Source organism: Bufo gargarizans, chromosome 10 (genome assembly GCF_014858855.1).
Source record: "Bufo gargarizans isolate SCDJY-AF-19 chromosome 10, ASM1485885v1, whole genome shotgun sequence".
Taxonomy (NCBI): Eukaryota; Metazoa; Chordata; class Amphibia; order Anura; family Bufonidae; genus Bufo; species Bufo gargarizans.
The window spans coordinates 88,389,941-88,404,223 of NC_058089.1; the positions used below are offsets into that span (position 1 = coordinate 88,389,941).

Below are 14,283 nucleotides of genomic sequence, written 5' to 3' on the forward strand. Positions count from 1 at the left end.
ACAAGTCTTTGATAGACAAAAATGGTAACAATGTATTTGCTTAGGCTGTGCTTGTCCACTCCACCCCTTTGACTAAAAGGTTCTAGTTCAACTAGATATTGTATATAAGGAGAGCAGTCAGAGCCCCTTGTTGTCTGCAGATAGGGGCCAATGTTCAATAGAAGAGACTCTTGCAGACTGCATAAGTGACCAGAAGAAGATGCTGAGATGAGGATGCTGAACCACGGACCCCTGCTTACCAACCGGTGGACCAGGAAGCCAGCTGGACGCCTAAGCCATGGACCTTAGGCCACCAGCCTTTGACCAGGATACTAGCTTTAAGTGAGAGAAAGAGACAGCTAGTTCAGTCCTTTCCTCAGCATGAGACCATCTTCTGGACCGGAGAAGACTGGAGAAACCAGCTCAGTTCCTTGCCTGTATTTTTTTGCGTTGAGTTCCTTCAGTAAAGGGTAACTGCAGACCCTGACTCTCTGTACTTATTTCCCATTGGGGTGCCCCACACCTTACCAGAAAGTAGCAACACGTGTAACACCTCAATGGTGTCTTTGGGAACCCAGTGGAGCACTGGGGCTACCCCAAACCTGGGCACTGCACTTTAATTCATGCTAAACAAATAACCTAAAGGAAAACACATCATGATCTTGATGGTCTTGAAATGAAGAAAATATTTGCATAGTAAGAAGATACACATAGTGTAAAACCTGCCACAGTTCTAAGAAGTTGTATTAATTATAGAAGGAAATGAACACATATGGATGATCTTGAGGTTTGCCGTAGAATGTATCACGTGACCCAAACACAGATGACCACTGCAAACATGACTATGACGATTAACAGGTATAGTATGAAGACCAGCCTGTCCAGAATCATGGCCGCAATGCACCAATCTGACTTGGCATCAGTCGTATCTCGAGATAGGGTAAGCTCTTTATGGATTTGTAGAATTTCAAAGAGCAGCCTTTTTAGCAATTTTACTTCCAGTGAATCTTTTTCCTTTTGGAGAACCTTCTTCTCCTGAAGGTCAGGAACATTCTCATCCTTCTTTCCATCACTAGTGGCATCTAAGGGGAAAGTTACAATTGGCAAAGAGTTGGGAACTGTAAACACTATAGTCATCTCATGAACCTGTACTCACCATGTTCTTTACCTTTGATAGAAACCATATCTGTTTTGGAGCTCTTTACTTTAAAAAACAGAACACGTGCTAAACGTCTCATGATCCACATTTGTATCCAGGCTGGAGCGCTTGGTTGAGATTCAGACAACATAAGCATGTAGGAGGTAGCAACAGAGCCAATCGTACTGAACACCATGACCGCAAGACAAACGCAGCAGAATATTCCTGCACCAAAAGAAAAGATTAAAGAAGACCCAACACTGCTGCTGACGTCTGGTTTAGAAAATAATTGTATTGTAGATTAAATGACAGTTCCTGAGCATCTGTTCTTAGTCTTTATGTTGTGCCATTTCACTATTAGTCCTACTAGAAACGCTTGAATAAATGTAGATCTGGGTTTTACCAGAACTTCTAGACTGTGGAGGGCCGCATCCACAACTGGTTACAGAATAATAGAGAAATGACACACCACAGAGTTATATGAAAGGTTGCTCCGGAATTATTACGTGGGGAAAGCAAGTAGTTTCTACAACAGGAGAAATGACAGGTTATCTTTAAAGAGAGAACACTGGGCGTCATAAAAAAATAAAATACAAAAAACCCCCATAAAGACTGGATAATAAAAAGAAGGCATCTGATCCTCCCCACCAGGTCCTTCACAAACTAAGCCTCGGTTTGCTCAGTCTGGGAAACACCGCCCATGTATCAGCTGCATCTCCTGTGATTTATGATACATTTAGTTCATATCTGATCACAGATCTATTGTACTGTACTCACATCAATATATTAGGCAGTCAGTTAGGATCAGGAAAGCCATGGTTAGTCCAGGAGATGCGATAGACACACAGATCATGTTTCCAGGACCGATTGTATTTACCTCACTCCCTGGTACCCGCATCGCTTTTGATGCCCGCACGGCTGCCACTGCATCTCAGCGTCGCGTGGATCAAAACATCCGGCTACAGGTGTGTGTGGGGTTTTCAGCCAATAGCAGGCCGCGACAGGAACGAGCGTCCCTACCAACGCGTGTGAGGCTAGGGAGGCTTGTTCCCATTATGGCCTGCTATTGGCTGGGTCCCCCTCTCCATTGCTGGATGTTTTGATCCGTGCGATGGGGAGATGCAGCGGCGGCCGTGCGGGCAGAAACGACGGGAAGCAAGGTAAGTACAACCTGTGTAAGGGGCTCGGGCATTTGGGGGGGGGGGGGTATTTTTGGGCTTGGATAACCCCTTTAATTATACTTTGAATGAAATAAATTCCCGTATATCAGGCCAACTTAAAGGGCTTCTGTCACCCACCAAAAGTCATTTTTCATTTTCGGGCTAATTAAAATCCTTATAGTGCGATTATTCAATATATAATGCTCTTACATTTTTCTGTGGTTTAGTTTCTTTAAAAAATGCACTTTTATAATATGTTAATTACCTGGCTACCAGCAAGTAGAGCGGTTACTTGCTGGTAGCCGCCGCATCCTCCTTTAAAAAAAAACGCCCCCTCCTCCTGTTGATTGACAGGGCCAGCGAGCGTTCACCTCCCTCGGCTGGCCCTGTCTGCGTTCCAAATCTCGCGCCTGTGCCGTACTGGTCTTCAGTCGGCGCAGGCGCACTGAGAGGAGGACGCTCGCTCGGCTGCTCCTTCCTCAGTGCGCCTGCGCCGGGTGTAGATGTGACATCATCGGCGCAGGCGCACTGAGGAGGGAGCGGCCAAATGAGCGTCCTCCTCTAAGTGCGCCTGCGCCGACTGAAGACCGGTACGGCGCAGGCATGAAATTTGGAACGCAGACAGGGCCAGCCGAGGGAGGAGAACGCTCGCTGGCCCTGTCAATCAACAGGAGGAGCGGGCGTTTTTTTTTAAAGGAGGATGCGGCGGCTACCAGCAAGTAACCGCTCTACTTGCTGGTAGCCAGGTAATTAACATATTATAAAAGTGTGTTTTTTAAAGAAATTTGGATGGTACCTGCATCCCTTGCAATGGAGGCCATTTTGGCACAAAAAATGGAAAAAGGCAGAGTGGCTCCAACATGCATGTGGGTCCAACGCTCCCTGAATTTTATGGCGGTCATTATGGCGCATAACAGGTAGTATTTAGTGTTAGGACCCGTCTAACAGAGATCGCCTTGACGTTCGGCAGACAGGCTTAGATGGTTTTGTACAAAATGCATTGTCCAAGCATCTCGCTTTTATAAATAAGCGTAGTATTAGCACAATAATTTTTGTAAGCATTGTTGTACTTTGTCTGATTTGCAGAGTGCTGCTGCATTGTCTCTTTCTTTCCTCTAGGTCTTTGCCATGGCAGCGTGCACCTGCGCACTGGGAGGTGCTGACTGACCCCCTTTTTTTTCCAGATTTACAATGCTGGAGATGTGGCACTCCAGCGAGCTGTGGACTCCTGATTAGCCTGTCTGCCCCATAGGCTGATTTTAATTACTTTCAGTATAAAGCTGTAGCCTGCTCTCACTACATTCATTGGAAGCTGTCTAGCACCAGGAAGGGTATAGAGTGGGCTCAGCATGCATGTTGGTACCTGCATCCCTTGCAATGGAGGCCATTTTGGCACAAAAAATGGAAAAAGGCAGAGTGGATCCAACATGCATGTGGGTCCAACACTCCCTGAATTTTATGTCGGTCATTATGGCGCATAACAGGTAGTATTTAGTGTTAGGACCCGTCTAACAGAGATCGCCTTGACGTTCGGCAGACGGGCTTAGATGGTTTTGTACAAAATGCATTGTCCAAGCATCTCGCTTTTATAAATAAGCGTAGTATTAGCACAATAATTTTTGTAATCATTGTTGTACTTTGTCTGATTTGCAGAGTGCTGCTGCATTGTCTTTCTTTCCTCCAGCTAATATTGAGAGACTATGGACTTTTCAGCCGCTGCACTGAGAAGTTAGTGCAGCGTCCCACGTACTGTATGTGTGTAAAAGGGACACTTTAAACATATGCCTATTTAGTTAATGTATTTGCAATGTATGGTATTTCCTATTTATCAGGCTGGGATTGTCATTGCATCTATTCGCCCCTTGGTGGTGCTGTCATTACTTAAACAGAACAGAAAGGAAGTAGTCAGTCAGTGTGTGAGAGTCAGAGAGAGAAGAAGGAAGTTAATGGAGGAGAGAAACAGGCTTTATCCACGATATAGCTGCAAAATCTTTCCTCCAGGACCTGATCAATCCTGGAGAGGACAAACAGTAAATCTACGTCTAAATATGAAGTAAGTCTAGTGAAGGTTAGAGCTGCGTCTGGCATATGGACTTCCTTCCGGGATATAGTGAACCTTAATACTTCAGGAGAGCATCCTGAAAATAATGTTGCAGAGAGTTTGCCTTCCATGAGGGAGAAATGCCCTTATTGGATAGCTCAAGATAAGTAGAAAACAGTGTATTTAGTACCTGAGTGCAGTGGCGTCACTACATTCCTTGCCCCCCCCAGGTTCCCACCCCGCTGATTCGCTGCGGCGGCCCCTTTAAAATTTTTACAAACAAGTTCATTCATGCTGCTCAGCGCCCGCCGCCCGGCTCCTCTCTCGCATGATCTTCTGACTTGTCTCCAGGCAGAGCGTCTGTGTGCCATGCGGCGGGAGTACTAGTTTCCACAGCAGCGCACGCCGCACAGGCACAGATCTGAGTCTGACTGTAAGCCCGCCCTCAGCCAGCAACAGAACTTGTTTTGGCGCAGCTGCAGAAGATTCAGAAGACAGGACGCATAGCCGAGCCCAGAGGAAACCTGGCGTTCAGGCAGGCCAGCCCAGAGGAAACCTGAAGCTGAATGCTGCTGCTGGACTCGTTTTAAATGTAGAATTCAGGTGAACTAGTAACAGTCACATACCAAGACCAGTTCATGAATTTTTGCCAATAAACTGTATAATTGATTTCATGCGTTCTGGTATTTTCTTATAGGAGTTTATATTGTGTTTTAGGCCGAATGCACACGGCCGTGAGTGGTCCGTGGTATCCCGGCCTGGCATTCTGCTGAGAGCAGGAGCGCACGGCGTTATTGGTTGCTATGACGCCGTGCGCTTCATGCCGCCGCTGCACTACAGTAATACACTGGTATGATCTATACGAGCTGGAGTCCCTAGGGATCTGCAGATAGGGACCAGTGTTTAATATGAGAGACTATGCCAGACTACACACATGACCAGAAGTAGATGCTGAGATGGGGATACGATTGAGCCACAGACCCTGTGCCACCAGCCTTTTGGCCAAGGTATCAGCCTTCTGGGAGAAAGAGGGAAAACTTTTTCTGCCAGGGAGGAGACTAGAGACTCCAGCTGTATTGTTGCCCGTATTGTTTTGTGCTTGAGTTTCTCCAGTAAAGAAGCATACTTTTGACAGTAAACATTGACTTTATGGAATTACTTCCCACTGAGCTGCACCACACTTCACATCTCCTCCAGAAAGCAGCAGCTCATGGTGACACTTCAGTGGTGACTGGGGGATCCAGTCTAGCATTGAGGCTTCTTTAAACTTGGTCACTGCACTTATGGCTCCTTTTCGCCTCTCATTGTTCATTTCCATGGTTACGACCACCCTGCAACCCATTAGCGGTGGTCGCGCTTGCACGCTATAGGAATAAATACCGGCCTCTTTGGTGCCGGTGTAGCGTTACATTACCCTACTTCATGAGATTTCCCTACCTCCTGACTTCTCGTCGCACTGCTAATGACGTGAGGAGGCGTTCCTGAGTTTTAACGATCTGCGCATGCGCAAGTCGACAGTTTATGGAAAATCTCAGCGGGAGTTCAGCTTCACACCGGGACACTGCGCATGCGCCGGCCTGAGTTAGCCGCGCTTGCGCACTGGGCCGTAATATTTCCCTACTGAGGCTCTCCTGAGCATGCGCAGTGTCCCGGTGTAAAGCTGAACTCCGCCGAGATTTTCCATAAACTGTAGGTTTGCGCATGCGCAGATCGTCAAAACTCAGGAACGCCTCCTTACGTCATTAGCTGTGCAACAGGAAGTCAGGAGGTAGGGAAATCTCACGAGGTAGGGTAGTATAACGCTACACCGGTGCTTTTTTTATAGTATGCAAGCATGGCCACACTGATGGATTGTAGGGCGGTGGTAACCATGGAAACAAGCAGTGTATAATGTGATGAAAAAATTAATCCAGCCAGCGAAGGAAGCAATATGGACAATCACAATACATTAGTAAGTGCCTTGTATTAACTTTCTCTACATGATAAATGCCATTTGTTGATGTGATAAAACCCCTTTAAGTATTTTGATCTGGGACATATTTGGCATATTGGGCAGCACAGTGGCTCAGTGGGTAGCACTGTTGCCTTGCAGAGCTGTGGTCCTGGGTTTGAATCCGACCAAGGTCAACATTTGAATAGAGTTTGTATGTTCTAGCCGTGTTTGCGTGGGTTTCCTCCCACACTCCAAAGACATACTGATAGTTAGATTGTGAACCCCATTGGGGACAGCGTGATGCTAATGTGTGTAAAGCGCTGCAGAATATGTCGAGGGAGTATTATAAGGGAGTATAATAAATATTGTCAGGACCCACCTCTGGGGCCCACTCCTACCTCATGAACATGGCACTGAAATGAACGGTAAGTAAAGTACACATGCTCAGCCACCCTCCTTTCACTGATATGAGATTCCTGAAAATAACAGCGTGCTCACTTGCCTTGTTTTCGGAAGTGAAAGGAGATGTCGCCATAACTGCGCGGTGTGGTCTCTGTTTTTTGCGGGGCCCTGTCCTTGAGACAGGAGCAGGTGACAGACTTGGGACCCGCACCTATTGGACATTTATGGCACATACTAGCAATATGCCATACATTTTCCAGATGGAACAACCAATTAAATTCTATCTGTAAAATGTGAAGAGCATAATTGAAAGGCCATCAATATCAAATCAACAGCTGGCCTCGGCCTCTTAAAATAGCTGATTGGTAGGGATGCAGGGGATCGGACTTCCACTGATCTGATATTAATAAATAACCTATCTTGAGGATTGATCATGAATGTTTTACTCTGAGAAATCCCCTTTTAAAGATGAGCACACACTGTAAATTCATCCTCTTTTGACCTCTGTACTTTTGTGTACTGCAGTACATTCAGATTTTTGAAACACCTACACTTGTATTCAAAATAATAGCAGTGTGTTTAAAGAGGACCTTTCATCAATATAATTTTATTTAAATGACCCCCCTACCTAATAGTCCGGCATCCACTGATGTTCCCCCTTTTTTTTTTTTTTCAAATCGACCCCCGAATCTTGAAATAACAGCCTTTTTCTTCTGCTGCAGCGTCTGTCAATCAGACGCTTTTTTGTAGGGGGCGTTGCTCAAGTCCTTTCTTTGCTATTCTCCTTGGCTGAGAGCGCAGCCAATCGCAGCGCTCTCTCTCAGCCAGGGAGAAGGAGCTCAAGTTCTCGCGAGAATCGCGAGAACTTGAGCTTCCTAACATCCGGTTCCAGCGCCATCTTGGATTCCCCTGACGAGGATCGCGGCGGGTGAGGAAGCAGCGCAACGAGCGGCAGGGTAAGTATTAGAATATACCCCTAGACATCGAGCAAAAGGGGTATATTCTAATACTTACCCTGCCGCTCGTTGCGCTGCTTCCTCACCCGCCGCGATCCTCGTCAGGGGAATCCAAGATGGCGCTGGAACCGGATGTTAGGAAGCTCAAGTTCTCGCGATTCTCGCGAGAACTTGAGCTCCTTCTCCCTGGCTGAGAGAGAGTGCTGCGATTGGCTGCGCTCTCAGCCAAGGAGAATAGCAAAGAAAAGACTTGAGCAACGCCCCCTACAAAAAAGCGTCTGATTGACAGACGCTGCAGCAGAAGAAAAAGGCTGTTATTTCAAGATTCGGGGGTCGATTTGAAAAAAAAAAAAAAGGGGGAACATCAGTGGATGCCGGACTATTAGGTAGGGGGGTCATTTAAATAAAATTATATTGATGAAAGGTCCTCTTTAAAAGAGTGAATAAAGCTCAAACTCCTTCTAATAGCTTCTATTTCCATACACACAAATGCATTGGGAACACTGCACATTCTATTTCAAATCAAATCATGAAGAAAAATATATCAAATTTGTGTTGCTCCTCTAAAAAAAAATTGAAGATAAGTGAATATTAGACTGTTCCAAAAATTAGCAGTGTTTATATTCTTATCTACAAACTCATTCACTATATAAACTGAAAAATGTTTGAAGATTTTGCTTTCCTTTGAATCACTGGAGTCACCACCTTCTGCCCCTGTGAACAGGTATTCCAGCCCAGGATGATTGGACTACATTCCACAGTTCTTCTCTATTTCTTGGTTTTGCCTCAGAAACGGCATTTTTGATGTCACCCCACAAGTTTTCTATTGGATTAAGATCCGGGGATTGGGCTCGCCGCTCCATAATGTCAATCTTGTTGGTCTGGAACCAAGATGTTGCCCGTTTACTGGTGTGTTTGGGGTCGTTGTCTTGTTGGAACACCCATTTCAAGGGCATTTCCTCTTCAGCATAAGGCAGCATGACCTCTTCAAGTATTCTGATGTATTCAAACTGATCCATGATCCCTGGTATGCGATAAATAGGCCCAACACCGTAGTATGAGAAACATCCCCATATCATGATGCTTGCGCCACCATGCTTCACTGTCTTCACAGTGTACTGTGGCTTGAATTCAGTGTTTGGGGGTCGTCTGACAAACTGTCTCCAGCCACCAGACCCAAAAAGTACAAAAGTTCCACAAAATGTTGCTCCATTTCTCTATAGGCCGTCAATGTGCTCTTTGGCAAATTGTAAGCTCTTCAGCACGTCTTTTTTTCAACAGTGGGACTTTGCAGGGGCTTCTTGCAGATCGCTTGGCTTCACATAGGAGTCCTCTAATTGTAACAGTACTCACAGGTAACTTTAGACCTTCTTTGATCTTCCTGGAGCTGATTGTTGGCTAAGTGACAGTCCTTGCCATTTTGGCTATTCTTCTATCCATTTAAATGGTAGTCTTTTCGCTTTCTCCCACGTCTTTCAGGTTTTGGTTGCCATTTAAAGCATTTGCGATCATTTTAGCTGAGTAGCCTATAATTTTCTGCACTTCTTTATATGTTTTTCCCTCTCCAATCAACTTTTTATTCAAGGTACGCTGTTCTTCTGAACAATGTCTGGAACGACCCATTTTCCTCAGAATTTCAGAGAGAAATGTACTGTAACAAGCATGTACAATATTTGTTGCCTTCCTTCCTTAAATAAGGGAAATAAATGCCACGTGTTTTTCAAAGAATGAATGACCTCACTAATTGAGCTCCACACTGCTATTATTTTGAACATGCCTCTTTCAATAAGTGATTGAATCACAGAGAATCAGCAGCATGCATGGCATGACTGTTGGATTTCTATTACTCTACTACACCTTCTAGTAAATTATTTGCCATGTAGAAATATAATTTCTACCAAAAACAGTGATTGATCAGGTTAGTGATGTCTGACTGCTATTATTTTGAACACAACTGTACATGTAGGAATATAGAAATGAACTTACCTAAAACGGCGGGAGTGTCTGAACTGGGGAGCATGTCATTCAGAATCAACAGAAGCACAGAGAAGCCCAGCACCACTGTAATTTTAAACCCAAGTCTCTCTCCAGTTCCTATATGTATGAACATACTAACAATATCCATAATGACCAAGAAGCAAGCTGGGATGATGAGGTTTATAACGTAGACCACAGAGGATCGCTTTATGGTAACCTGAAGAATAAAATGTGAGAACACAAATAAATAAATAAACATACATGGACCACTGTGTAGTACCCCAGACCTGGGGGTTCTACTATTGTATATAGTTTGTATTGTTATGTATTTATTTTATATGTTATGGCCCTATCTACCAGTAAGAAATGGTTGGCAAAGGTTGGCAAAGAACAGGGTCTAACCACCCTGTTCCTCCCCCTTGGTAGGAGTGGGCTGTTACTGCTTCCTACCAGAAGGGGGAATTCCTGAACAGCCATAAGAAGGAGAGGAAGCACAATGCAGAGCTCATGCTTCTAAAGAGGTTCTCCAGTGAAAATTAACTTGATCAAGTACTAAAGTGAATCTTTGAGAACACAGAAGGCAGTGTGAATAGCTACGACCAGCATTTAAAGACCCAGCTGCAAGGTGAAGGACTATGGCTAAGACACCCATCACCCAGACTACTTTCTAAGGGCTCGGACACATAGCATTCAAATGCAAAACTATAGCAATCTCAGATTTCTGCTGCAGTTTTAATGGTGGATTTTTACCATGGAAAAATCCTCTGTGTGACCGTAACGCTAAGCATAATTTCATACATCGAGGCCCAAATTTACTAATCCTAAAGATGCCATAAACTTAGACAGGTCTCGATGTCTAGACCTGTACCAGATTTGTCACATGGGCTCAGGCTGGATGATAATCTAATGCAGGGATGGACACTTTCCTTCGACTCTATACCAACTTAGTTGGCTTACTTTAAGACAAACTGTTGAGCCAAAATGATGGCGCAATTTTAGCTCACAATGGCGCCCCTTAGGCCTGCCCACTTTCCCATGAAGCTCTACTCTCATTTTACTAAGCCCTTTCCCCTTGTCAAGCATGTTGGAAAAAAGTGTAGAAACCCTATATGTGCCATATTGTGCCAATTTGTGTGAAAGTTTTTTTTTCTATTATAGAAACATGTAAATATGACTCAAATATCTATATGTATAGCATGTACCACTAGACATGGGATTGAGGGCAGCTATAAGGTGTACAGAGGTAGCACTTATACAATTATTCTTTTTTTTAAAGGCTATGTACACCTTTTGAGGCAATTTTTATTTATGATTGTATTTTACTAATTTTTGGCTAAAAATCATATTTTGATTGGCCTTTATTAAAAATATTGAGCCATTTTGTCACAAAGGGTTAACTGTTTTTCTAACTGTGTGACTGATACTTTCACTTTGTGCCAATCACCTAAATAGCCCTTATCTCTAAACTACAAAGAGATTATAAACACTTATTTAAGCCACATTATTATCAGTAAGGTAAGGATTTAGCTTTAACCCTTAGGCTACCAGCGCTGGTGTGATGTGTAAACATGACGCCCGCTCGCACGTGTAGCGGGCGCCATGGCCGGCAGATCTCTGATGTTTCATACAGCAGAGACCTGCGGCTAATTACCGTGACCGGCAATAATGCCGATCGCGGTAATTAAATGCTTTAGATGCCGTGATCAAGTGACATCACGGCACCTAAATGCGCAAAAATCCAGAAGCTTCCTACCTATGCCCCGTGTGTCTAATCCGGGCATAGGTAGTTGCACTGAATACTGTATTCAAACTGCAATTCTTATTTTGGCTACCAGATGGCAGGCCAGGATAAGAAATGAGCAAAAGAAAACAAAATAAGCTTAATAAATACCTGATAAACCAAAATTAAAAATTAAGATTTTTTTTAATAAGCTCATATATGAGACACATAATGAACACAAAAACTAAAAAAAAAGTTAAAAAATATATAAAAAAATATAAAAGTTTAAATCACCCCCCTTTCTGTATAATTAAAAAATAAATACCTAAATAACAATAAATATAAACATCATAGGTATCACCGCGACCAAAAATGCCCATACTATTAAAATAGAAAAAAAAAAATTCCAATAAGGCGAATGGCGTAATGGAAAAAAGGGTAAAAATGGCCGATTTGCAATTTTTTTCATTGCTTCTCTCATCCCAAAAAATTTCATAAAATGTGATCAAAAAGTCATGCACACTCCAAAATGGTATCAATTCAAAGTACAGCTTGTTCCGCAAAGAATGAGCCCTAAACAGCTCAGTAGACATAAGTATAAAAAAGTTATGGGGGTCAGAATATGGTGATATAAAAAACAACAACTTTTTTCTCAAAGTTTTAATTTATTTTTACACTATTTAGACATAAAGAACCTATACATATGGGGTATCGTTGTAATCGTACTAACCCAGAGAATGAACGGCATGGGTCAGTTTTGCCGTAAACAAAATGCTGTGGGAACAAAACCCGTAAAATGGAGGGATTGCATTTTTTTTCCAATTCCACAACACTTCCCACAACATTTTATGCCATATTTAATGGTGGAATTAGAAAGTACAACTTGTCCCGCATAAAATTTGCTCTCATACAGCTATGTGACTGGAAAAATAAAAAAGTTTATGGCTCACGGAAAATAGGGAAGAAAAATGAAAACGCAAAAACGAAAAAGGGTTAATCAGTAGTTATAATGTCAGAAAGCAGAGATAAGGAGCCCGTCTGCTCCCCAGATGACAGAAAAGACAGAAAATCCACAGGCTGCTACTACAGCATCTCAGCTATGTGCAGAAAAAAGGATTCCTTACTTAAAAAAAGACCAATTAAAAAAAATGATTTTTAGCTCAAAATAAGTACAATGCAATAATAAAAAAAGAAATTGCCCCCAAATGTGTACATAGCCTTTAAGTCTCACCTGGTAGATCACTTTGCTATACTCTAGTCCTTCACTCCATATTGTCGTGTTTGACACACTGATGTCCAACAGGTTCCAGTCTCCTTTACTGACAAATACCTCTCGTGTGTTTATGTTCACTTGAGATGAGTTGAGTTTCGGCAACATGATGATGTCTTTAACTGGAAGGGAATGTAACGTGAAAATTTAATTAGACGCGGGTGTAAGGGAGGCGATTGCTACAATGGGAATCGCGAAGACGATTTTTGAGGTCAGCCTTTGTTTGTAACGGTTTGTATTCAACTCTGAATTAATGGTGTTAATGGTGGAATTCCCCTCTCCCTATTAAGGGCCCATTCATGTGAACCCAGTGAGATCAACGGGTCTGCGATCCACAAGATACAGCGAAAAATAGGACATGTCCTCTCTTTTACAGCGTTGAAGCATAGACCCCGAAGGCCATGGAAACAGGGGTGTAGCTAAAGGCTCATGGGCCCTGGTGCAAGAGTTCAGCTTTGGGCGCCCACCTTCCCTCAGTGCTTTGTGGCTGGGGCAGAAAAGCACATAGCCTTTATCTGAGGCAAAAATCGAAACAGCACCCCCTACCCCATGCCAAATTCTTGACCTAACACCTTCCCTCCAACCAGAGGTTTCACTTTATCTATAATAGTGGTGTCTTCTTAGGCACAAGGGTCTTTGGGCCCAGGCTCCAGGGCCCGGTAGAGACTGCTACCTCTGTACCCCTATAACTATGGCCCCTGCACGGAGAACTTCTCACCTCTCCTCACTACTTGCATTGCCTTTGCAATTAATTAATTCAACATACCAGAATGTAGATAGGAGCCAAAAGTCAAATTACAGGTCTGTTTGTCAAATGGAAACTTGAAGACATTTAGATCACAGGCACTAACAATTCGCATTGGCTTTGAATCTAAGATTAACCCATTGTAGTGGATAAGGAAGTAGGAAATCACTGGAGACTTATCCTCATTTTCAATCCTGTATAAGACAGAGCAACACATCATTACATACATTTTACCATGGTGATGGATCATGTGATGGAGCATGTGATGACCGGAGTGACGTCATCACAGGTCCTGTTCATGTAATTAATGCTCACCCCAGGTCCTGTTCAGCAAAGGAGACAGAAGGAGATGCCGGGCTACGCGAACAAGTGGATTAAGGTGAGTTAAATAATTATATATATTTTTTAACCCCTCCCGCGCTATTGTACAATACATTCTGTATTTAGAATGCTATTATTTTCCCTTATAACCATGTTATAAGGGAAAATAATAATGATTGGGTCTCCATCTCGATCGTCTCCTAGCAACCGTGCGTGAAAATCGCACCGCATCCGCACTTGCTTGCGGATGCTTGCGATTCTCACGCAACCCCATTCATTTCTATGGGGCCTGCGTTACGTGAAAAACTCACAAAATAGAGCATGCTGCGATTTTCCCGCAACGCATAAGTGATGCGTGAAAATCACTGCTCGTGTGCACAGCCCCATAGAAATGAATAGGTCGGTATTCAGCGCAAAAAACGGATCTGAAAAAAATACGGATGACATCCATGTGCATTCCGTTTTTTTTCGGAACGGAACATCTGGACCCTAATAGAACAGTACTATCCTTGTCCGTTATGCGGACAATAATAGGACATGTTCTATCTTTTAACGGAAATACGGAAACGGAAGGCATACAGAGTACCTTTGTTTTTTTTTTTAAAACAAATGGTTCTGTATATGGTCCGTATATGGAACTC

General features: G+C 43.4%; 1 protein-coding gene across 1 annotated transcript in view; it reads right to left on the reverse strand.

Annotated features, from left to right (window-relative positions):
- Positions 1 to 705: 705 nt before the first annotated feature.
- The window catches only part of LOC122920078 (5-hydroxytryptamine receptor 3A-like), a 53,461-nt gene continuing 39,883 nt past the window's right edge, over positions 706 to 14,283 (reverse strand). The window contains exons 6-10 of the mRNA XM_044269288.1: positions 13,343 to 13,515; positions 12,538 to 12,698; positions 9,596 to 9,803; positions 1,148 to 1,342; positions 706 to 1,061 (exon numbers count right to left, since the gene is read on the reverse strand). Of these exons, the coding sequence (XP_044125223.1) occupies positions 784 to 1,061; positions 1,148 to 1,342; positions 9,596 to 9,803; positions 12,538 to 12,698; positions 13,343 to 13,515 (1,015 nt within the window). The 3' untranslated portion in view covers positions 706 to 783. The remainder of the gene's footprint in view (positions 1,062 to 1,147; positions 1,343 to 9,595; positions 9,804 to 12,537; positions 12,699 to 13,342; positions 13,516 to 14,283) is intronic.